General features: G+C 34.2%; 3 protein-coding genes across 5 annotated transcripts; 1 reads left to right on the top strand and 2 right to left on the bottom strand.

Moving 5' to 3' along the window:
- The first annotated feature begins 15,430 nt into the window (after positions 1–15,430).
- On the top strand, positions 15,431–17,722 carry LOC142537385 (WUSCHEL-related homeobox 11-like). Its single transcript, XM_075642920.1, is given in 4 exon segments — positions 15,431–15,566; positions 15,568–16,015; positions 16,493–16,668; positions 17,565–17,722. Coding segments are annotated over 4 exon segments (726 nt in total). The 5' UTR covers positions 15,431–15,482; the 3' UTR covers positions 17,583–17,722.
- A 2,065-nt stretch (positions 17,723–19,787) lies between these two features.
- Positions 19,788–22,691, bottom strand: LOC142537489 (uncharacterized). The gene is made up of 2 exons (XM_075643000.1): positions 21,165–22,691; positions 19,788–20,297 (listed from the first exon to the last, which is right to left on the bottom strand). Exons 1-2 carry the CDS (start codon positions 22,689–22,691, stop codon positions 19,788–19,790), a joined length of 2,037 nt encoding a protein of 678 aa, XP_075499115.1.
- Positions 22,692–24,530: 1,839 nt separating this feature from the next.
- LOC142537384 (heavy metal-associated isoprenylated plant protein 30-like) lies at positions 24,531–25,841 on the bottom strand. Of its 3 annotated transcripts, none has more exons than XM_075642919.1 (3): positions 25,716–25,841; positions 25,454–25,529; positions 24,531–25,084 (listed from the first exon to the last, which is right to left on the bottom strand). In XM_075642919.1, exons 1-3 carry the CDS (start codon positions 25,836–25,838, stop codon positions 24,765–24,767), a joined length of 519 nt encoding a protein of 172 aa, XP_075499034.1. In that variant the 5' UTR covers positions 25,839–25,841; the 3' UTR covers positions 24,531–24,764. The 3 variants fall into 3 exon arrangements, 1 of the variants encoding a protein (XP_075499034.1); XR_012818537.1 differs by having other exon boundaries at positions 24,845–25,084; positions 25,419–25,529; XR_012818538.1 differs by lacking the exon at positions 25,454–25,529 and having other exon boundaries at positions 24,877–25,084.
- Positions 25,842–26,140: the final 299 nt, after the last annotated feature.

Genomic DNA, 26,140 nt, shown 5'->3' with positions numbered 1-26,140 from the left:
TCACAGACGTATATCGTTTTATCAAATTTTTTAGTCAATTTTATGACACATATATTTATTTGAGTCGTCAATGAAAAATATTATTTTCTATTATAAATATGAGCAGAATGGACATGTCTCAAGAATAAAGATCCGTGAGATAGTCTCATATCGATTCTTTAATTAATCATCAACATTATAGATATGTCGATGCAGATATAATGTTATCGACCTAAATCTTGTGTCATTTGGATCACTGTCTGTAGAACTTTTCCCCTCTTTTTCTTCGAAATATTAATAAAGTAATTTATATGAAAAGTTGATTAAACAAAAATGTCATAGTCCATGGACAAATAATTGATTGAAGATAGTATAAAAATATTACTTTATCAGGCGTGCGAATTGCAGTAAATCCTTATCAACTCACTCTATTTCTCTCTAATAATTGGAATTGGGACCTCTTCTCACAACAAGTATATTAAAACACAATTCCAAAAAAAATAAAAATAAAAAAATTATGCTAAGACCTTTGTTAAAATTAAATCATCTGTCATGTTAAAATAAATAAATAGATTAATTAATTAATTAAAACGCATGTTTCTAGAAAAAAAATCTACAAAAAATGGCCACTAGGCTGTGATTATTTTTTAAAATTTATTTAATTTGTATTTATTGTTTTATGATCTGCTAAAATTAATAACTATTTTGATATAATTTATTTATTTTGCATAAAAAATTTATTACTCAAAAATCTAGTAATCAATATTATTTACCTTAATGTAATTGATAAATTATAAATCTGCACAGTTTATATATTGTTAGTCGAAAAATACATATTAATTTAATTTCACATGATAAAATTATCTTCAACCATTGCTAGTAAGAAGATGCGTATTTTTTTAATCAAATATTTTAATTTCAACTTTAATTAATAAAGAATAATTATAAATAATTAAACTCGTGGGACCAAAAGCGTAAGTCCACGCACATACTTCCTTTTGTTTCCTAACAAATACAAGTTAATTCCATGGCGCGTGTGCGGCAAAGAGCTCAAATCACTGATGATCAAAGATTCAAAATGCAGACAATCCAGTAATAATATTTCATATATATCTAATATGTCTAGATAGTACTGTTGGACGTATATAAAAACTAGATGTCTTTCTCGTTCAAAAATAAATTAAAAAAAAAAAAAAAAAGTAGATGTCTTTCTTACAAGCATGAAAAATTATAAAATTTCGATATATTTAAATATAATAAATAAATAAATAATATTGATTCATCTTCGGCGCAAGTCTTATTGTCATTAGGTCGAAAAACATAGTTATTAGTAAAAATAATTTTATTTTCTTATATTTGTATAAACACATGACCTAATATTGAGCGACTGTCACGCCCCGAGATCGGGGTTAGTCGACACCGACGTTACTAAACAATCACATAATCGTCAAACAATAAGTCTTGCAGTACAGTATATACCAAAACAAGTTTATTTCTCATAATCAACAAAAGAATCGTCTTTACAACTTAAATACTAAAATAAACTGATTAAAAATGTTTTAATAGTGCGGAATCGATAAACATAAATTAAGCCTTAAAACTTCTGGAATAACTCGAGATCTTCTACCATCCCAAAAACTGCTCTTGATCATCTTCATCCATTTGCTCTTCGTTCTTATCTGGGTAGAGAGGAAGTAAGGGGTGAGTATTTTGGGAAATACTCAGCAAGTGGGGGGGCCGTTCGAGACATGAAACAACATATACATATACTCGAATTCAAATTTTACATAGCATATCGTAACTTGAATAATAACGAATACTCATACTTCATAATCATAACATGTCATCGCATATCATACTCGTACATTATACTTGTTTAGCATACTCATATAGCACATTAGCACTGAAAGTCATCTCATTTCCATAGTTTTTTGATATCAGTCTCCTATATGTTAATACTCTAAGGAGTGAGGCCATGTCCAATATGTTAATCCTCTATGGAGTGAGGGCCTACAACTGTTACCATCTCACCGTATAAGGGTCATAGTTCGAAAATCCTTTCCCATATCCAATCGAATCCTAACAGTGCTTTGAACATATAATTTGACAAATTTTGAAAAAAAATATATCATGAACAAGGAATTATCCTCGAACGAACTTTCAAAAACTGAAGGGAGATTCGTACACAAATTATAATTTCTTTAAACGCAAGCACAACACTTCAAAGAACAAGTGTGGCAAACAAAAACTCACTTACGAAAGAATATATACATAACAAAAGCCCACTTATGAAGGAAAAGTGTGCAAATTATAGTATAACAAAAACCCACTTACCTTAAATAATTCGAAAAAAAAAAAGAGATCTGGTGATGATAGGAATTCGAAACTGAGCATGGATCTGGACTACTTCAAATCTTCGATACTCGGCACACTAAGAGAGCAAAGTCTCTAAAATTCATAGGGAGAACTATAGAGGAAATTTCAAAAATATGGAGGTCTGAATTTCTAATGGCATGGCTCTCCAATTTATAGGGGTTGGCTGCTATCCTGATCGTGTTTTATCCTTGTGTTTGAAATTTGAATCAAATTTTAAATCTAGGATAATTATCATATCAAATCTTAGATCTTTATCTGGTATCAATATCATATCAAATCTTAGATCTTGGTTTATTCCAAAATTAGGCTTATCATAAATATTTTTATTTCCTGAAAAAAAAATCGGGGTTTCACATCCTTCCCACTTTATGGAAATTTTTGTCCTCGAAACTTGGGTTGGCTTGATCTTTGAATAGATAAGAATATTCTTCTTGCATTCTTTCTCCCATGTGGCGTCCTTTTTATGTGATTATACTGTTGTGTCTTGACGTAAGGGATGGGGCGTCGTCTTAGTCATACGGTCTCTATGAATCTCAAATAGTCTTACTTATAGGTGCTGTCATTCTAAAAACGCTCAACTAAGTCTCCGGCTCATGTCCTAATTTATTAGCAATTTTTTAGATATGAAAGAGTGTGTAGCACCACAATAATATGTAGGCAGGAACTTGTACATTAGGACGGTACCTGACACGATGTCGTTTGCGTCATCTGGCTCTTCTTTCGTCATGGCAAACACATGGTCGTTTGGTTTGTTTTCTTTTGGCTTGTTGGGATTTCCTCCCGCTTTTGGTTCGGTTCCTTTATTGGGTCCAACTGTCTTGTTGGTGGCTTCGGGACAATCTGCGATGTGGCGTCCTGGCTTCCCACAACCGAAGCAAGTTCCACTTACTCAACGACACTCTCCTCTGTGTCGAAGATGACAGGTGGGGCACTGCCTAATTTCTGAATGGTTTGTGGCGTACGAAATTCCATAGAATTGTTTGTCAGACTGGTTTTGCCTTTTAAATTTCTGTTCATTTTGAGACGGTTGGCCGTTAAAGGGTCTCTTGTTCTTGTTTTCCCATTCCCTTCGCCGAATGTATGTCTCAGCTCGGATAGCTGCGCCCATCAAATTTTCGAAATCGGTTGGCTGATAAACTGCTAAAGCTGACTGGATTCGACTATTCAGCCCTTTCTTGAAGCGATGCAATTTCAAGACCTCATCTGCCATGATCGTCGGGGCATAAGTTCCTAGTGCATTGAAATAAGAGGTGTATTCTACCACCGACGTCTCTGGAGTCTGGACAAAATTCTCAAATTCAATGAGCTTTTGCATTCTAACTTCTGCTGGTAGTATTGCTTATTGAAAACATCCTTAAAATGTTGCCATGTTATTGGTCTTGCAGCAGTCATGGCAGGGGAAACTACTTCCCACCACTTACTCGCTTTGTCTTCAAAAAAAGGTATGACCACGTCCCCTTTGAGTATCTCGGGGATTTCGAGTAGTCGTAGTTGAGTCTCCACATTCTTGATCCAACTCTGGGCTGCTTCAGGACCTGAATCACCCACAAATACTGGGCATCTATTCTTTCGTAAGGATTCGTAGTGGAATTTGATTCCATTTGGTGGTGGTGGAGGAGGTTGGCGATTGGCATTCGGGTTCCCCAACCCTTGCAGTGTTGTTTCTACTATCATGGCGATGGCCATGAGATCAGCTCGGCTCAGTTGACTGCTGTTGGGGGTCCACCCTCCTCTCCATCATCACGGTTGGTATTAGCATAGCGCGGGTTGCGGTTTTGTCTCGGGGGTCTGCTGGCCATTTCCTACAATTGCAAGTTCTAAGAATTTGTTGTAACAACAAGGATAATGTGATAATAATGGCTCAATTACGAAATGATCCAAGGAATAAATCAAATAACTTTTTATTGAATTTAATTGAAGGAAATACAGATCAAAGTCTTCGAAATGGAAAAAAAAGCAAGAGAAGCAATTGGATTACAAATCTTTATTACAACTAGTGACTCTAATACTCAATCATCTACAATCTCGTTGTCTCCAACTACCTCATCCTCCATTGGGCCTTCTATTGGTTCTAGTTCGAGCTGCACATTGATGATGACTTCCTCCAGCTGATGGACCTCGTTGATGAGCTGTTCATGGTGTAGGGTTAAGTTATGCACGGACATTTGCAGTTCCTGGATAGTCGCTGCATCTTGATTATGACGTCGTGAAAATCGCTCGTTGGGTCATTTCGGAGGGGATAGCATCGGCCTCAAGTAAAAATTCCACAGAAATTTTTTTTTTCGATTTTTCCCACCCGGATTATGAACCTGGCGACTCTAATACCACTTAAATTTCACGCCCCGAGACCGGGGTTAGTCGACACCGGCGTTGCTCAACAATCAGATAATCGTCAAACAACAAGCCTTGCAGTACAGTATATACCAAAACAAGTTTATTTCTCATAATCAACAAAAGAATCGTCTTTACAACTTAAATACTAAAATAAACTGATTAAAAATGTTTTAATAGTGCGGAAGCGATAAACATAAACTAAGCCTTAAAACTTCTGGAATAACTCGAGATTTTCTACCATCCCCAAAATTGCTCTTGCTCATCTTCATCCATTTGCTCTTCGTTCTTATCTGGGTGGAGATGAAGTAAGTGGTGAGTATTTTGGGAAATACTCAGCAAGTGGGGGGCCGTTCGAGACATGAAACAAATATACATATACTTGAATTCAAATTTTACATAGCATATCGTAACTTGAATAATAACGAATACTCATACTTCATAATCATAACATGTCATCACATATCATACTTTTACATCATACTTGTTTAGCATACTCATATAGCACTGAAAGTCATCTCATTTCCATAGTTTCTGATATCAGTCTCCTATATGTTAATACTGTAAGGAGTGAGGCCATGTCCAATATGTTAATCCTCTATGGAGTGAGGCCGTACAACAGTTACCATCCCATCGTATAAGGGTCATAGTTCGAAAATTCTTTCCCATATCCAATCGAATCCTAACAGTGCTTTGAACATATAATTTGACAAATCTTGAAAAAAATATATCATGAACAAGGAATTATCCTCGAACGAACTTTCAAAAACTGAAGGGAGATTCGTACACAAATTATAATTTCTTTAAACGCAAGCACAACACTTCAAAGAACAAGTGTGGCAAACAAAAACTCACTTACGAAAGAATATATACATAACAAAAGCCCACTTACGAAGGAAAAGTGTGCAAATTATAGTATAACAAAAACCCACTTACCTTGAATAATTCGAAAAAAAAAAGAGATCTGGTGATGATAGGAATTCGAAACTGAGCTTGGATCTGGATTACTTCAAATCTTCGATACTCGGCACACTAAGAGAGCAAAGTCTCTAAAATTACTAGGGAGAACTAGAGAGGAAATTTCAAAAATATGGAGGTGTGAATTTCTAATGGCATGGCTCTCCTATTTATAGGGGTTGGCTGCTATCTTGATCGTATTTTATCCTTGTGTTTGAAATTTGAATCAAATTTTAAATCTAGGATAATTATCATATCAAATCTTAGGTCTTTATCTGGTATCAATATCATATCAAATCTTAGATTTTTATCTGGTATCAGTATCATATCAAATCTTATATCTTGGTTTATCCCAAAATTAGGCTTATCATAAAAATTTTATCTTCTGAAAAAAAAAATCGGGGTTTCACAGCGACGAGTAGACATGAGATACTACACTTACTTGAGTGCAAATAGGTCGTCATGTTAGACGCATTAGCCCATACACCTTTCATAGACTAATTTATGTTGGAAAATGAAATTTTGGATTTTAAATTTAAATTAAAATTTTGGGTCATGAATGTGATCGGTGTATTTGGGCTCTCTATATTTTGAGTTAATTGTAAACTTTTGATTCTGCTCATTTTTTAGTTAATTGTAAAATTAATAAAATATTTATTGGAAAAATTAATATCTCATGACTTTTGCTTTGTCTTTTGTGGCCTATCAATAATGTGTTCATTTTCACAATCCACACACACTCAAGATCTCATTCAAGCATTCTCTTGCATTTCATATTCCTAGTTTTTCATTTGAAATCAGCTAAGTTTTGGTTATAATGTGAAAGTTTATTTGATGTTCGTCGGAGTAATGATTTTGTGATTAATTTGCTATTGGTTAAATCATTGCATCCGGACTTCTGTGTCTATCCTCAAGCACCCCGTGGAAGTGACGAATCTGTTTTAAATAAACTATGAGTCTCACCCTCTTGATATTGACAATATGTTTTTTTCAAGTTTAAGTTTTTTTGTGACCTGGAGTGTAGATGCATATCCTGCATATACCTCAACTGATTACGGGCATAAATTGAAATTATGCATTTGTTGAATATCTAATAATAATTTGTAAAAATTACTACTCTACCAGTTCAACACTTTATTTATGTTTGATTGTGGATATTTTGACTTCACATCCAATTGCTAGAGTTAGCCAATAAATTAATCACTATTCAATTATTTATGTATGTTTATTTAATTGAATTTCTACTTTATCTCAATTGTAATATATTATTATTGTTATTCATGTAATTTTTTACAATAATATCCAATAGTTTATCATTTCTTGTTGTTGGCGTTGTCTTTATCAAAGATCACATGCGTTTATCCATTAAGATCTCACATATTTATTTTCAACTCACACAACCAACAAGATCATATAATAAAAGCATCAATTTAAAACAGTATATTGTCCGAGCTTTCTAGATAGTCACTCATCTCAATACTACTTTTATCTGCACAAATTTAACCCAACAATAAGATAAGTGCTTGAGAAGAACAACCAAGCTTGTGGCATTCCTTTTGTATTAGGAAAAGCCAAATTAGCAAATGAAGTGATCGAGTATGAGCTTTAATCCCTGGCATCTTTAGTTCTTAATTAATAATAACACATAACTAAAAAAATCATATCTCATAAATATTTATTTTTTATTAAATTTTTTTTTTATAAGGTTTGCCATTTCAAATTTTTAATTTATTTATGCAACTTTTAAATAAATATTGGTTCCTTTGTAAAAATATTCTGCCCTGGTGTTTAAAGCCAAAGTTCGGTTATAGTTTGACCTACAAGCTAAGCCATGTTGGTAAAAGATAATTAAAAATTTATAATATGGTAATCGAAATTATTTTTTAAAATTAGTTAAAACTATATTCTATAATTTGACAGGTTTTCAGACCGCCAACTCACTGCTGCAATAATTTCTCGAAAGAAAAACAAAACAACTAAATGGCAACAATCCGTTGATTAATCTGTCCAAATAAGTTTATTTAAATAATTTGGGCAATGCATGTGTAAATGTTTGTAATCATGCATTACAAATGAAGCACAAGCAAACAAGGACATGTTTTTAAGAAACTATTTGATGGTATTCGTCATTTTATAAAAAAATATACTTTGTAGTATTAATATAAATCAAATATTTTAAAGTGTCTAAATTTTTTTAAAAATTATACGACAGCTCAAGTTCTAAATGTCGACCGATCTTCTAATAAAAACAATTATTGTAATTTGATAATCTCTTCTCAATAATTGTGCTTATTTTTATCCATTAGATTAAAAAAAACACGACATTAACTTTGATACGGATTATAGAATCGAACTATTAATAATTTATCAAATTTATAATAAGTGATAACTGTTATGAAAAAACAAAAATTTATGGTAAAAAAGTAAAAATATCAAACTCTCAAAATTATCAAACTACACACTTTATAATATTTTTATATCAACTCAATTGTGAATTTCTTCACAAATTGTGAGGCTATTTATAGAATTTCTTTGGTAATAATCCAAAAAATAAATTACATCATTACCTTCATCATCACACACAAATTTCTAATTTTAACAACTCTTATTTTCAACATTCAAATATTCAATACATCTATTTTGAATATTAATTTTCAAAACTCCCCTTGTGATGATGATCATAATGATTTTCTTCCTTACGTGTTTCATACTGCCTCGTTATAAATCTTACTAGGAAAAACCAATTGGGATAAAAACCATAGTAAGGGAAAAGAGTGCAGTCACGTAAACTCCCCCTCATGTTGACACGAATAATTCTTCACAAATTTCGTAGATTGTGCATCCCAATATTATATATGTGTTATCTGAATATTGTCGTAGGAAGTGCCTTTGTGAAGAGCTCTGATGAGTTTTCACTTGATTGAATGTGACGAACATCAATATATTTATTCTTCTCAAGCTCCTTGGTGAATGCGAAGAACTTAGGAGGAATATTTTTAGTTCCGTCGCTTTTTATGTATCCTTTTTTCATTTGACCAACACATACAGCATTATCTTCATATAGTATCACAAACTTCTCGGTCAAATGATAATCCGCATGAGATTTGGATATGTTGGGTCATTGATTTTAACCACACACATTAACAGGCTTGCTTCATGTAATGCAATAATCTCGGTATGATTTGATGAAGTTGTTACGAGTGTTTGTTTCTGTGAACGGTCAAGAAATTGCAGTGCCTCCAAGAGTAAATACATATCCAGTTTGAGAACGTGCCTTGTGTGGATCAGATAAGTATCCAACATCGACATAACCAATTATACTTGGATTAGCATTTTTTGAATACAAAAGTCCTAAGTCTGTCGTTTCTCGTAGATAACGGAATATATGTTTAATTCCGTTCTAGTGTCTTTTTGTTGGATATGTGCTAAATCTTGCCAATAAATTTATGACAAAAGATATATCAGGCCTTGTACAATTTGTAAGATACATAAGGGCACCGATAGCACTTAGATATGGTACTTTTAGACCACGAATATCTTCATCATCTTCACATGAACGGAATGAATCATTTTCTATGTTTAATGATCTAACAACCATTGGAGTACTTAAAAGATTTGACTTTATCCATATTAAAACGTTTAAGGATCTTTTCAGTATAATTTGTCTGGTGAACAAATATTCCAAATTCTTTTTGTTCAATTTGTAAACCTAGACAATACTTGGTTTTTCCAATATCCTTCATTTCAAATTCTTCATTCAAGTATGATACAACTTCTTCAATTTTCTTATTCGTTCCAATGATGTTTAAATCATCAACATATACATCAATAATTACGCATCCGGATGTTGTTTTCTTAATGAATACACAAGAGCATATTGAATTATTTACATATCCTTTTTCATCAAGTGCTCACTTAGCCGATTATATCCACATTCGGCCGGATTGCTTTAACACATATAATGATCTTTATAATTTCACAGAATAACATTCTCTGAGTTTTGAACTTTGTGCTTCAGACATCTTAAATCATTCAGGGATTTTCATATATATATTACTATCAAGTGATCCATATAAGTAAGCTGCCACAACATCCATAAGACGCATTTCTAAATTTTCAAATACCGCCAAGCTAATCAAATACTGAAACGTAATTGCATCCATCACGGGAGAATACGTTTCTTCATAATCAATTCCAGGCCTTTGAGAAAAACCTTGTGCAACAAGTCGAGCTTTATATCTTACTATTTCATTTTTCTCATTTCGCTTTCGAATAAAAACTCATTTGTATTCAACAAGTTTTGCACCTTCAGGTGTAAGGACTATAGGTCCAAAAACATTACATTTATTTAGCGAATCCAATTCAACATGGATGACATCTTTCTATTTTATCCAATCCTGCCAATTTTTACATTCACCAAAAGATTTTGGTTCATGATCTTCATTATCATTTATGATGTCGATTGCCACATTATAAGAAAATATATCATCAATTTCTTCTATATCTTTTTAGTTCCATAATTTTTCAGTATTAATATAATTGATAGAGATTTCACGATTCTCGTCAGTTTGTGGTTCTGACAGAACATTTTCATCATCATGTGTTTTTTCAGGAACATCATTCTCTATTTTGTGATCATCATGTGTTTCTTCAGGAATATCATTCTCTATTTTATGATCATCGTGTTTCTCTATGAATTTTATTTTTCGAGGATTTTTATCCTTGGAACCGACTGGCCTTCCACGCTTCAAGCATTTTACGATATCATGAGTTTTTTTATTTGTTTCTTTGGAATTTCAATTCGAGCAGGAGCATTTACAACATGTATATATGATTTAGTTACCCCTTTTGCATCTGTAAATGCATCTGGTATTAGATTTGTTATTCTTTGCAAGTGCACAATTTGTTGTACATCTTTTTCACATTGTTTTGTTCTTGGATCTAGATGTGACAATGATGATACATACCATATAATTTCCTTTTCGGTATGTTTCTTTTCTTCCCCTAACATTGGGAAGATTTCCTCGTTAAAATGAAAATCAGCAAAACGTGCTGTGAACACGTCGCCTATCTGAGGTTCAAGATATCAAATGATTGATGGTCTATCATAACCGATATAAATTGGTATGGCTCCCTACGAGGCATTGCATGGGAGGAAGTGCAGATCACCGATTCATTGGTACGAAGTCGGTGAAAGAGCAGAACTTGGTCCGGAGATAGTTCAGCAGACTACAGATGTGGTCGTCAAGATTCGAGACAGAATGAAGACCGCCCAGAGTCGCCAAAAGAGCTATGCAGATAAGAGGAGAAGAGATCTCGAGTTTTCCGTAGGCGATCACGTTTTTTAAAGATAGCACTCATGAAGGGTGTTATGAGATTTGGAAAGAGAGGCAAGCTCAGTCCGAGGTTTATTGGACCGTTTGAAATTCTGGACAGAGTTGGGACACTAGCCTATCGTGTTGCCCTTCCGTCGAATCTGGCTGGGGTGCACAACGTGTTCCATGTCTCAATGCTGAGGAAGTATATCCTTCGCACGTGTTGAGCTATGAACCTTTACAGTTGGCTCCGAACCTGTCATATGAGGAAAGATCCGTCCAAATCCTAGACAGACAGGAGCGAAGACTTCGGAACAAATTGACCAAGTTGGTCAAAGTCCGGTGGCTAAAACAATCAGTAGAGAAGGCCACTTGGGAAGCCGAAGCAGATATGATAATTCCCTACTCGGAGTTGTTCAGTAAGATTTAATTTCGAGAACGAAATTTTTATAAGTGGGGGAGGAACTGTAGTGCCCAAATTCAGTACACGTATAACACATACATTAATTAAATTGTTAAATATTTTATTTAAATTTAAAATGATCCTAGTGATGCATGATTTATTTAAATTGCATTAATTACGTTTTTGTGATGCACGTTAAGATATTTTCTCGAGTTTCATGTTCCAGACGATTATTCGAGGCGGGATCGAGGAAAAGAGACCGGTGACGATTTTGGCGATTTTAGACGTGGTATTTTATTTTAAGTTAAAGTTGAGGAATTTTAACTCATTTATTAAGTTTTTAGCATTTTAAAGCCTAATTTAATTATTAGGTGAATTTTAGAATTTTAAAACTTTAAAACGACTAGCACATGCACATTTTATTTTAAATTAGAGATTTTTTTAAAGTTAAGGGAGAGTTAGTAATTTAAAATTAGTACTAATTAATAATTAAGCAAATTTTACTCTCCCTAATTTACTAATCACATGCACACACACACTTTTACACACACTAAATAACGCTAAACACACACACACACACTTCAATTCAGATTTTTATCATTTTTGGAGAGGAGAAAACCTAGGGTTCTAAGAATCCTTGCAGCCGCCCCCTTCCCTCTCCATCTTCCAGCAAATTTTCGTGTATTTTCTTCAAGGATTTTAGCGCCACAAGCGTCCTGGATCGTCTCTCGCATCCTTCCTGTGTCAGTATTGTCATATCGGTATTTCTAATCATCAAATGCATGTATATTCTGTTATTTCTGCATCAATCTCGTCATATTATGCGTTGTGTTGTTATTTATGCGTAAAAATACATGTGTGATGCGTAGATGTTTGAGCAATTATATTTGGAACACTTTTGAAACCATTTTCAGATCTAAATTCACGTTTTTACTGTCTTTTTAAATACTTCGATTTTTCGGTTGTGTTTTTGAGAGAAACTTTCAACACAAAAATTGTAGAACTTTTCGATACCTTCGATTTGACCGTAAATTCGAATTATTTGGATAAACATTGAGTGAGTTATGATCATTTTCGTGGGACTGCTCAAACTGCGTTTTCAGAAAATTATGTTATTGATGTGTTCTTGAGATTTTCTTAGTTGCAGGCTTCGTTGGGCATCGATGGGTGATTATTGCTGCGTTTAGGTATACTGAGAATGATGTTGGGGTGTACGTTGGTATTTCGTTTCGTGTCTTTAGGCACTTGGTTGGGTTAGAAATCGTAGGAATTGATTTTGATGTCAAATTTCGTGTTCATGAGTTGAATTGCGTTGTAAGTTGGGCGTCGTTGTTTGGGGACGTTCGTTTGAGTTGAATGAGTGTTCTAGCACTCTAGGACGGATCTCGAGGTGTCGAGTCATGATCGGGATGGTAGAATTTGGAGAAATAAGCTTTGAGTACATGACTTTCCGTTGGTTTACTTTTACCTAGTCTATACGGACTCCTCGACGGATCCTGGCACGGGGCCCGTGCCCTTAGTTTCCTCCTTAATGTCAGTAAACCGAGTCTAGACGGACCCTTGCACTGGGGTCCAGTATCCTTACTTCTTTTCGAGCATTTCTTTTGCGAACCTACATGGATCCATACACGGACCCAGGCACGGGGCCCGTGTACTTCATATATCTTGGGAAATTCTAATTGTGTTTTGGGAGTTTCATGTCTTGGGTTAGTACGATAATTTTAAAATAGGTCAAATCCCGAGTGTTCTAGAATGTCATAAGTTATTTATTGAATTCAGGGGTGAGCACGTATGCCTACGTCTAAGCTATGCAAGTTAAGTATCTAAGAATTCATGTTAGTATGTGCAGCAGCGGCCCCAAATGAAATCCAACGAATCCCTCAACGCCAAGTAAGTATGTCGACGAGCAAGAAAATATTTTCAAGTTTTTGAGGTATGCTAAATGTCTTGTGACCAATGTATGTATGGGGTTGGAAATCGTTAAATCATGAACGGGGATCAACCCACGCCGTTAAAGCATGAACGGGTTTAGATCAGGATTGGAAAGCGTTAAATAATAAACGGGGACCAATCCGCTCGTTAAAGCATGAACGGGGATCTCATGTATATGGCAGTGGATTCGTCCATGTCAGCCCAGTACTGTGGTTTAGTCATGATCAGGCGAATTATGTTTTGGGTCACTTGCTTTGAAACCTGCCTCTACGCAAAATAATGAAGTTCATGTATGTTTATGTATGTATAAGTATGCAAGCATGTTTATGAAAGTTTTCACGTTATGGCACGTCTAAGTTATGTACGTAAGTTCAAGTTCAAGTGTAAGTTCATGTTTCAAGTATGTATGTTCTATTTTAAAGTTGCATGTAGTTTTATTACGTATTATTTGTTACTCCCAGTTTATACGTGTTGAGTATTTAGACTCACTAGACTTGATCGATGCAGGTGTGGATGATCATGAGGAGACAGGAGGTGGTGACCAAGGGGCAGGCTTGGACTGAGTAGGAGGTTAGACCCGAGGACCGCCAAGTTTTAGTTTTATGAAAATGTTTAATTACTCTGATTTTGTGTTACCGTTTGAGGTTCGAGCAAATACTTTTGGTAAACATCATTTTGAGATTTTTCTGTTGCAACAATTTTGAGGATGAACAGTTGTTTTATCAAACTTTGAAGGTTCACGATTTATTTAAGAAAATTTTAAATTTTTTCCGCAAATTTAAGTAGTAAAAGTACGGTACGTTACATAATTAATTTAAAATAATGCATTTAAATAAATCATGCATGGTTAAAACTCGTTTTAAATTAAAATAAATGATTTAACCATTTAAATAATTGCATGGGTTTTACGTGTACTGATTTTAGGTTCTACAGTTGTAGTCTCGTGTTGCAACACTGCTAAAAACATCTCATCTATCATGGCTAAATTCAGGGGGGAAATATGATCTAACTCAGGGGGAGTTCTGCTGATTAACATTTTTTTTGTGTTATCCAAAACAGCAAAAAAAAAAAAAAAAGAGATTGGCAGAATAATTTATTCTTGAATGATATTTCCTTTTTGATAAATAATGTTCATTAAAATATAGAGTTTGTCTTTCTAGATTACTGATATTTATGATAAGATCTATACTAAGTCTAGATATGATATTCTTATTTTAAAAAGTTTGATTCCTAATTAAACTCTTGTTTCTATATTTTGTAGGTATCTATTCACAGAAAAATATATAGGGCAAAAAAAACTTATAAATAAGAGTGGATAGATGTTGAGATTGATTGATTAATATAGATGTCGAAGGACAGTAAGCACGGGAGTTAGTGATTTACTTCGAAGATATCAATTGCTCAAGCCAATGCTTATTGTTATGTTGTCGTGGAGTGTTGAAGACAAACATACACAACACCTAATAACAGTGCTGATTAGAGTGTTGTTAATCAAAGAGAATTTAGGCTTCACAGAGTTGTATCCCTTGTTATTTGGTTATTTTTGTGATTAGGGTTTTGAAGCACTTTTTTAGTGAATCTTTTGCCTTGAGGCACCGCATAAGTTTGTATATTTGTGCATGATTAATTCTCTTATGTTATTCATCAAGAATAATTGTGTGTTAAATTCAATTATTTTGTTGTATAATAAAATGTTCTAATACTACACACAACACGTACATGTCATTCCCATAATTATCCATTTATTTAATATTTGACAAAAACTTGTTTGAGACGGTTTTACGGATCGTATTTTGTGAGACATATCTCTTATTTGGGTCATCCATGAAAAAATATTATTTTTTATGCTAAGAATATTACTTTTTATTGTGAATATCGGTAGGATTGACCCGTCTCATAAATAAAAATTCGTAAGATCGTATAGCAAGAGATATACTCTTATATTTCATGTAACAACTCTTGTGCTTATTTTAAAAAATATTAATACTAGTTATATGTTCTATACATCGTTCAGAAAATGATTAATACGAGATATTACAAATCAATCATTCACTCTTATTGTCAGTCTCAATATTCCTAATATTATTTGATATCAACACGTAGCTGGTCTTTAAATACTCTAGCTAGCTAGTAACCCTTGATTACTCCAAATATTAAGTATCAAGTACTCGTCGTTCTCTTGAATAAACATGTACAGTCAGGCCCAAGACACTGCCACACGTCCGAGTCACGCCGCGGAAGCCTCCACCGACCCGAGACACGAGCCGGTGCGGATCACGATGGACGCCAAAGCCCGAACAAACCCTCTTTCTTGAATCAATCTTCAACAGCGGGATGGTCAATCCATCCAAAAACGAGACTGTGAGGATCCGAAAGATGCTCGAGAAGTTCGGATCCGTCGGCGACACCAATGTCTTCTACTGGTTCCAGAACCGCCGCTCCCGGTCGCGCCGTAGGCAGCGACAAATCCAGGAAAGCCTCGCCACGGGAGAGCCGCAGCGGGGGATTCAGAATGAAAAGAGAGCCGTGGCAGCTGGTGGATTTGCACCAAATTCTTTTTGTATTAACACAGGCTCCTGCAGTTTGGTGGACTCGGGCTCTTCCTCATCTGGCGGGATTAGTACTGATCATTATTTTTTCTCGTATCCGGGACTTCAAGAACTTGGCAGCCAAAACTCAATCTTTGGACACTCCGATGCTACGAATTCGCAATACCAATCTGGTACATATATATTTCTTATGTCTTAACCATCAAATCTAGCACGCAACAGTAGCTGTGAAAATTGTGATAAATTAATAAATATATTAAAATCTCATGCATGTCATGATATAATTATTCATTATCAACCAATTGTTTTTAATTAACATATGCAGCCCCAACTAAATTATTGAGCTTTTATAAGATGGAAGATCAAACTTCATCCCACTTCCATAAAAACTACCTTTGTTGCAATCATATGCACACAGTAAAAAATGTATTTGAATTGCAATTTAAAGCATACGGCATTCTATGAGTATCGTTTAACGTAGATTTTTTTTAAGTCAGTTGAGTAAATTCAAATTTTCAATTTAAACAATTTAGTTATTTGTTGAAAATATTCAGAATTTTAATTTTTTTTGTCGAAATAATATAACCATTAACTACAATATATAATTCAAATCAATTACATATATATCTCATATAAATTTTATATTTCAGGAGTGATTACAGTGTTTGTAAATGGAGTAGCAACAGATGTGAGTAGGGGGCCTTTTGATATTAAGGAAATGTTCGGGGGAGACTTTGTGTTATTTCATTCGTCAGGGATGCCACTGCAAGTCAATGAGTATGGATTTCTGGTGCACAGCTTGCAGCATGGAGAAAGCTATTTTCTGGTAATTAATTATATATAATTTACTTCGTGCATTTATTTTTTTTCCTCTGTTATTAAGTCATTTATTACTTTATGAAAATTTATCCTTGGAACTTGTGTTCCAGCTGAAAACGTCATCCCATATTTTTTTAGTATATATTAATTCAAAAGTGATATATATACACGCACTGAATTCCATGATCATCATCGCCATTCGAGAGAGAGATGTATATGTATAATATTTTATCTCAAGGTATATATATATATATATATATATTGTTTTAATATGGTGGGAATTTCGTAAACAAGATCTTTTATGTGCAATTTATAATTTTCTGAACTAATGGAATAGTTTGTAAATTACATTAATAAAATAAATCATATTAGAAATTTATGTGTGACAAAATTGTCTAAAAAAATATTGATAATAGGAATCAAAATCTTTGTTATTGGCTAAGTAATCATCTATTCTATCCATTGTCATATATTATATTTTTTTCTTCAAAAATTTAAAAACGATAAATTTTTAATCATTTGACTTTCTTTATTTCTAGAATTAATACCCGACAAAATAAATTATAAATTTGACCCCAAAATGAAATTTTTCATTCTTGAGGTAATATGGAAAATTTCTCCCATCATATCCACCGTATTTTGTACTTATGAGTCTTTGTATTTCCCTTGTAATTCAAGAATAAATTGGAATATATTATTAATATATATTAGCATATATATATATATGTGTGCGCGCGCTGCAAATTACACAAAAGTAAATTGGAAAATGGTATCTATCTCCAAATTGCATGCTTTTATTGATGTTGAAAATAAGAATGTGGTAGATTTTGTAATTGGCAGCTGTTTGACCACGTGTACAGTAGTACTCTCATAATCTGGATCAATTCTTTCAATTCATTTCAGGTCCCAAGAAATTCTTGATTTCAACTGGAAGAAACCTGCTTTTGGGGATTCCTAGTTTTTTTTTTTTTTTGGAAAAATGGTTCGAGAGAATTTTAAATTTGTTGTTACCATAATATATTGTGTGTTGTATTGACTTTATTTTCCCTTTAATCGTTACATTCTGTTGCATTTCAGAAATAATTAAAATTGGTGTACTGTATATCAAAACTAGAAATTTATTTTTTTAATGCTCAAATAATTAAAATTGGCTTAATATATATATAACTTTCTATTTTTCTGTTGTTTCAAATCCAGAGTCCTTATTAGGGGAAAAAAAACGCAAATTCCGAATCCATTTATGATTAAGTCGAATTTGCAAAATTACTAGGGAATATCTAGATGTAGCTTGCAAAGTAACATGGGAATATCTTTGATGTTAGCTAATATCCCCATTTTGGTCTTTTAATTAAGTCAAAATTGAGTTTTGATCCTTTAGTTTTTTTGGTTTTTAATCTTATTTTGTTGAAGTGTTAACGTAATGTCGAAAATATTGATGTGTCTAAGCGGAACATCAACGTTCAAGCGAAAATATGATCAAAAATAAAAATATATATAAAAAAAGCAACAAACCAAGACTCAATTTGGATTATTTAAAAAATTCCCAAAATAGGCGTCAAGTTAGAAGTTCATTTTGCTCATTCTTTTCAAAATATGAGTAATTAATTGCCCTCTTATTTCCTTGGTCATTATGAATCTTGGATCCATTTCAATTTATTGTCGTGGGATGATTTGCCTTCTGTTTGTCGTAAACCAAAATTAAATGCTAATGTTAGCATTTAATATATATATATATGATTTATTGTCGTGGATGATTTGCCTTTTAATTGTCATAAACGAAAATTAATTGCTAACATTTAATAATTGTTGAATACAACGATGTGGAGGGAAAATCCGTCTCACTTTATTTCACAAATCTTATGTAATGGCTTGTAGCTTTACAGAGTTTATATACAAGAAGAAAAGCGTGTTATTTCTTATAACACTTTATGCCTATGTGTGTGTTAATGACTAACATTAATTAACAAATACTAACTAACACTCCCCTCAAGATTGGTGGAGATTTAAAACACCAATCTTGGACATTAAGTATGCATGTTGATCCTTTCCCAAGCTCTTGGTGAAAATATCCGCAAGCTGATCACTTGTACGAACATAAGAAGTTTTGAGCAGTTTGGCTTGGATCTTTTCGCGTATCAAATGGCAATCGATTTCAATATGTTTCGTTCGCTCGTGATAAAGTGGGTTGGCAGCAATGTGCATTGCTGCCAATGTTATCACAATACAAAATGGCAGGGTCTGTAATGCATACTCCCATATCGCGAAAGTAATCCAATAATCTATACAATTTCACATGAAGTAGTAGCCATCGTCCTATACTCCGCTTCAGCAGATGAACGAGAAACGGTGCTTTGTTTCTTAGTCTTCCATGACACCAACGAATCTCCTAGCTTTACACAATAACCTGTTAGTGATCTTCGAGACATAGGGCATGCAGCCCAATCAGAATCGCAGTATGCTGACAAGGAAAGATCATTGTGGGCAGATAACAAGATACCCGAACCAGGCATGGCTTTGAGGTACCTCACAACTCGAATAGCCGCTGCCATATGAGATTTCTAGGGTGAATGTAGGAATTGACTGAGATTCTGCACCACAGAGCAGAGATCGGGTCTAAGTGACAGTGAGATATATCAACTTTCTCACAATTCGCTTATACATACTGGAATCCAGCAGTATCCTAAGAAATATCGTAATGGACCTAAGTATCCTGGAATGAAGAAAGATCTTCAGCTCCTCGATAGAGGCATCATTATCACATGTTATTATGATGTCATCGACATACATAAGCAATAAGATTATGCAACCAGCAGTTTGTTTAATAAACAAAGAGTGGTCATGTTGCGACTGAACAAAACCAGCAGCTTTCATGATGCTGGAGAACTTATGATTCCATTTCCTCGAAGCCTGTTTTAGCCCATATAATGATTTCTTTAGCAAGCAAACTTTGGACTCCCCTTTTTTTCTAAAACCCAAAGGTAGATCCATATATACTTCCTCATCTAAATCTCCTTGAAGAAACGCATTCGTGACATCCATTTGGTGTAAATTCCAGCACCTAACCGCTGCCAGATTCAACATACATCTGATGGTCACAATCTTAGCCGTGGGTGAAAATGTGTCGTGTTAGTCAATGCCATGTTGTTGTGTATATCCCTTTGCCACGAGCCTTGCCTTGAATCTATCCACGGTGCCATCAGGTTTGTGCTTAATTTTGTATACCCATTTACATCCTATTGCTTTCTTGTTGACAGGAAAGGTAACAACATCCCATGTATGATTAGATTCAAGGGCTGTAAGTTCCAAATCCATAGCCTTTTGCCACCTAGGATCAGTGATAGCTTCATGATAGTATTGAGGTTCCTTTTCAGAAGAAATGAATGCCAAAAAACTTTGATAAGCTGAATGGAATCTCGAATATGTAAGATAATCTGAGATAGGATAGTTGGACTTGGCTAAATGACTGTGTGGCAAGGTGGGACATGTGTAGTCTTTAGTCCAAATAGGTGGTGTTGTGAGTCTAGATGATCTTCGAGGAAGTGGGAGGTTTGGTTCAGGAACAGCAGGTTGATAAGATGAAATTTGATCTTGATCAACGATAGGATCATGGGGAAATATGGGAGACAGCTGGGTAGGCTAAAAAAAGGGAAACACTCCCTCATGAAACACCACATCTCTCGAGAAGAATATCTTATTGGTGTGAAGGTTGAGCAACTTATATCCCTTTGGTGTATTCGAATATCCCAAGAAAGCACATGACAAAGCTCTAGGGGACAGTTTGTGTTGAATAGTTAGACTGGTAGCATAACACAAACAACCAAACACTCGGAGGTGAGCAATGATGGAACCTTATGAAATAAGATTTCATGTGGTGTTTTGTTTTCGAGGAAAGGGGTAGGAGTGCGGTTAATTAAGTAGACCGTTGTCAAAACACAGTCACCCCAAAACTTTAATGGAAGGGATGACTGAAATCTCAAGGCCCTAGCTATGTTTAAGATGTGTCGATGCTTATGTTCCACAATACCATTTTGTTGTGGTGTGTATGGACAAGAACTTTGGTGTACGATGCCAAGAGATTGAAACAAAACCGTGTATTTCAGCTTAAAGAAATCAGATGCATTATCAGTGCGAATAACTTTAGCTGACATGCTGAACTAGTTTCGTATGAGTAAGAAAAAATTCTTAAGAATGCGTAAGACATCAAGCTTGAAATGCATCAAAAATACCCAAGTCCCTCTAGAAAAATCATCAACTATGGTAAGAAAATGCCTTTCTCCATTGTATGTGGGTGTTTTGAAAGGTCCCCAAATATCCACATGCAATAATTCAAAGGGACAAGAAGTTTTAGAAGTACTTGCATGTGGAAAACGTAGGCGGGTTTTGTTTGGATTGTGGACATATAGAGCAATGAGGCATAGAATCACATTTAGATATGAAAGGTAAAAGTTTCATTCTATCAACAGATATATGACCCAGACGTTTATGCCAAAAGAAATCACTTACTGAAGAACAAGCTAGTGCATTATCAACTGTCAATGTATTACATCGAAACTTAAGACTAGCGGCAAAATCATGAGATAAGGAAGAAAAACTAGAGTGTAAGTCATTGGTGTTGTCCAAGTGATAAAGTCCATTGCGTTCTCTACCAATCCCCATTATCTCGCCAGTTTTGAGGTCATGAAATACACAAAATTGGGGGTAAAATGTAACAAAACATTGATGCTCTTTGGTGAGTTTAGAAACAGAAAGTAGATTGAATCGAAAATCAGGAATTTGCAGGACTTTGTTCAGTATAAGTGAGTCTGTGAGGGCTAAAGAACCTGATTTACTAATGGAAATCTTACTACCATTAGGCAAACCAACTGTCCCAGAAGAATCGGCTATGGATTTAGAATTTTGCAAGACCAATGAATCTCCTACCATGTGCTCATTTGCCCCAGTATCAATAATCCAAGGAACCTTTGTCAATTGAGACAATAATAAAGAGCTTTTCTGCCCTGTACCTGCCATATTAACCATAGGTTCATGAGGGGATTCTGCATTGCATCTTCCCAGCAGCTTTAAAATCTCAGCGTATTGAGCTTGACTGAAGATTTGAGCATCACGAGCTGTTTCTGTTGGTATGCCAGACGAGTCACGTTCAACCATATTCGCATCAAATTGCTGCTTGTTAGTCTTCACAGCTTTCTGAGGGACACCCTTTCCTTGAGGTTTGAACATTTTATGACCTGGAGGATATCCATTGAGCCTATAACAAGTAGCTCGCGTGTGACCGTTCCAATTGCAATAGTCGCACTTGAGAATTTCCTTTTGCTGTGGGTATCGACGATTTTGATGAGAAAAAAATACAGCAGCTGGAGCATCTACAGAGAGTATAGCTCGATGAGATTCCTCTTGAGAGATTATTGAAAACGCTTGTCCTACAGATGGTAGAGGAGTCGTCATGAGGATTTGACTTCGAATCTGAAGGTAGCTTTCATTTAATCCCATTAAAAACTGAAGAAGTCGTTGTTGATTTTCATGTTCCAGGTATTTCCGAGCAGTCGCGCATTCACAAGAAGGTAAAGTCACTAAGGAAGAGTATTCATCCCACAACTGTTTCAATTTGCAAAAATAAACTGAAATTGTACTCTCTCCTTGTGTGAGCCTTTCAATTTCTCGATGCAAGGCAAAGATCCGCAATCCATTCACCTTATCAAATTGTTCCTTTAAATCAGACCACACCACAGAGGCTTCAGTGGCATATACGATACCTCGAAATATATCCTTGGAAACTGTCTTGATGATCCATGATAGCACCAAAGCATTACACCTCTCCCATTGTTGTAGTGTAGAAGATCCAGTGATCGGACGCATACACGTGCCATCAATGAATCCAATTTTATTTTTCGCACGCAGTGCAATCAACATTGTGCGACTCCACACACCATAATTCTCAGTGCCTATCAATTGATCGGTGAAAAGATTCATACCTGGGGTGTCCGAAGGGTGGAGAAACATCGGATCGTTGAAATTAGGATTCACGGCCATTGCAATTGAAATTCCTCCGCGCTATTCAATCCTAGCTGAAGAAGACTTCCTGAAATCAATCTCAATTGAATTCTGAAGCGAGTTGATCATTTCATCGCTCTGATACCATGTTGAATACAACAATGTGGAGGGAAAACCGTCTCACTTTATTTCACAAATCTTATGTAATGGCTTGTAGCTTTACTGAGTTTATATACAAGAAGAAAAGCGTGTTATTTCTTACAACACTTTATGGCTATGTGTGTGTTAATGACTAACACTAATTAACAAATACTAACTAACAATAATGTGTGCAAGAACAAAGGCAGGTTCACATGATTATTATAGATCTGTACACAGAAGCCGATATATTCATTAATTAACAAATTAGCTTATAAAAATCGATAATAGTTTTCAAAACTGAATGTCATAGATATTGTGTAAAGAATGTTTTTATACAATATACAGAAACATTAGATATATTAAAAAATTAATTTAATTGATTATTAATCATTTAATACAAACCTAACTAATTTAAAGTACAACTACGTTTTGTGTATTTATACAAAGGATATATACTTTAAGTGTGACCCAGTTACTTGATAATTAATGAAGTATAAAATTGTCGTTTGGTAAGTAACTTCACAACTGATAATTATCTTATCAATACATTGTAACTTGTAAGTAACTAATTACTTAGTGAGAAGCTGAAACTTTAATTTGTAATGCACAGTATTTTGGTACACAAAAACTTTTGTGAGACGGTCTCACGAGTCAAATTTGTGAGAGTGATTTTCTATTTAGATCACCCATAAAAAAATATTAATTTTTATACCAAAACATTACATATTATTGTAAATATAGGCAGAATTGATATATGAGATCATCTCACAAAAGAACTACTAATTACGGTGATAGAGTTTACAAATGGATCGGTCCATCTTACACTGGTCCTCTAGGTCTTCTTACACGGCCCGAGTTGAGACAGGAGCCCAGGTTCACTCGAGCTTTTGTTAGCCCTGATCAGCTGTTTCTGCGAACTCAGGGATGACTTTTTCAGAAAAGCACTTCCTTCACTCATACTGGTCCAATTCCTAGCTTCCTCTTGCTCTCGGTAATGTTCTTCTGCTCGAGTCCCAAGATGGCCCGGGTTCTTTCCCTTCCGGGGGTATCACATAGTTTTATCAGTTTCCTTCCAATAATATTCTTTAAATGTTTGTATGAATGTCTTGATTCCCTCCCGCATCCATTTTATCTTTGTTCTAAATAGATCATTTGATTATGATCAGGTGAAAAAATAATGCACTAATTATTCTTATTCTCCATACTTTAATTGTGGGGTATCAATACACCTCAAAGAGCACAGCATTATAGTTAGGGTGGGAAAAAAATATCGAAACTTCGTATATCGTAGTTATCATATCGAGAAATACAGAATTTATCGAAATTTTTGGTATATCGAATATTTCGGTATGTTATGGTAATGATACCGAAATTTTTTGTACGGTAACATTATGAAATTTGAAAAATTTCGGAATATACCAAAATATCGAAACAATATATTCCGAAATACCGAAACAATATATAGAAATTAAAAATACATAATACTTTTAAACAATGAAGTAATAAAATTAAAATATATAAGGGTTTTTCCATTATAAAACGGTATATACGATGCCTTACTGAAATGCCGCAAAATTTTGGTATAATCAGTATGCTAGTTATATGTACTTATGGTATCGATATATATTTTCTTATACAGTAATTTTTCTGTACAATATATGGTTTTCAATTCGATACGATACGATATATCACCCTAATTATAGTTAATGTATATATCCGGATGCACAAGATAATATATAATGGAAACAAGCTATGACCCCAAACATAGAGATTTTTTACGACTTTTATTCTAAACGAAGTGTATTCTTAGAGTATATTTGAAGTGAGCATGCACATATCATCATCTAAATGAGTGAATAGATGATTGATACATGCATAGAACATGATAAGATAGAACACCATTTATGTATATATATATATAAGAGAGTACATATATGAAGTCATATATGTTACATAATGATATAAAAAGTACTACATGATCATGCAAGCATGAACATTTTCTTCACTGAAACTATACGTGATCCTGTCGTCGATGGTTTGGTACGGGAGCTGAGGGAAGTAGCCGTGCGTACTCTCGTTGTATCCATGGGTGTAGTAATTGTAAGAGGAAGCGAAATTGGATTCATCCAAATATTGAGATGCATAAGGGTAGTATTCAGAATCATACGGAAATGGCCAAAACTCAGCCTTTCTTCCGGTTCTTCTAACAAGTTTTAGGACTCTCCTCTTGTCAACATATCCCGTCACGGTCACTTTCTGCCTGTCCATGTCTATCTCTAAGCTATCAACACCTGCATTATATTATGTATCATTGATTTCAAAGTTGTATGGTTAAACAATCTGGAATTTTGGGACGAAAAACTTGGATTTTTTTACAAGGATTGCGCGCGATGATATGATGAATGACATATTTGTATGTTTGATTCATTTAAGAATATAATTTTCGAATAGTTTCTGTACATGCATTGTATAGACTTAAAACGTGGTTGATGGCAACTATATTTTCAAATTTCTGATTGTGTCGGGTGATGAATTGAGAGCAGTCGATCATATTCAATTATTTGGGCAGTTTTTTGTTCCTTAAACTCAAAATAAATAATTTTTAAAAAATGGTTTAAATTAAACCCGATCGAATGGTGATGTAGAGGCAAAACCCTTGCCATCCAATTTAGAGATAGCTCTTCGTATCCTTTTCTGGCATCCTTCGCAATCCATATGGACCAAAAGCTCCACAATCTATACATTCAAAAAGTTGTACTCTCTAAATTTCTTAATTTCTAGTAATTAATCCATATGAACATGTGTAAATAGTAAAGTTGATTCTCGAAAAATACTAATAATAATAATAATTACAAAGGTTGAAGATATATATATATATATATATATATATATATATATATATATATATATAGGATTACTTACAGACATAGCATTAGATATAGGAGCTTGCAGCTTGAAACAACCACCAAACATTATCACACTCTTATCAATTTGTACGTAAATTAAGGTTGTAATATATAGTTGATAAACATGTTCAAATATCATCAAGAAGTACTATTCTACAAATCTTGAGAATCTTGCAAGTTGGTGGAATTTATCTCTTCAATTTTTTTTCCCATCTTTATCTACTCTCTCTTTAAACATGCTTGTATTAATATTTGCCGATGAAATTTCACCTAAAATTCGTTTGTTCGACAACCACATGAAGGTACTACTTACAACAAATAATGTAGACAGCCAACAATTAAGAAAGCGCACAAATTAGTGGTTGAATTTGAATTCTTATATCAATTATCATGGTCACGTATACACTTGAGATTTAAGACGAACAAAATCGGAAATCCAAT

Source organism: Primulina tabacum, chromosome 2, assembly GCF_025594145.1.
Source record: "Primulina tabacum isolate GXHZ01 chromosome 2, ASM2559414v2, whole genome shotgun sequence".
NCBI classification, from domain to species: Eukaryota; Viridiplantae; Streptophyta; class Magnoliopsida; order Lamiales; family Gesneriaceae; genus Primulina; species Primulina tabacum.
Note: the sequence above shows the minus strand (reverse complement) of the source record. Positions and strands in the feature narration are given on the sequence as shown.

What these genes read in the sequence shown, in the direction of transcription:
- LOC142537384 (XM_075642919.1), bottom strand. Translation starts at nt 25,838, where the DNA reads ATGATATTTGAACATGTTTATCAACTATATATTACAACCTTAATTTAC. An exon ending in CTATATCTAATGCTATGTCT is followed by an intron (nt 25,530 to 25,715) that starts GTAAGTAATCCT and finishes TTGAATGTATAG; the next exon opens with ATTGTGGAGCTTTTGGTCCA. An exon ending in AGCTATCTCTAAATTGGATG is followed by an intron (nt 25,085 to 25,453) that starts GCAAGGGTTTTG and finishes AATATAATGCAG; the next exon opens with GTGTTGATAGCTTAGAGATA.
- LOC142537489 (XM_075643000.1), bottom strand. Translation starts at nt 22,691, where the DNA reads ATGGCCGTGAATCCTAATTTCAACGATCCGATGTTTCTCCACCCTTCG. An exon ending in ATGCACTAGCTTGTTCTTCA is followed by an intron (nt 20,298 to 21,164) that starts GTAAGTGATTTC and finishes CCCTTTTTTTAG; the next exon opens with CCTACCCAGCTGTCTCCCAT.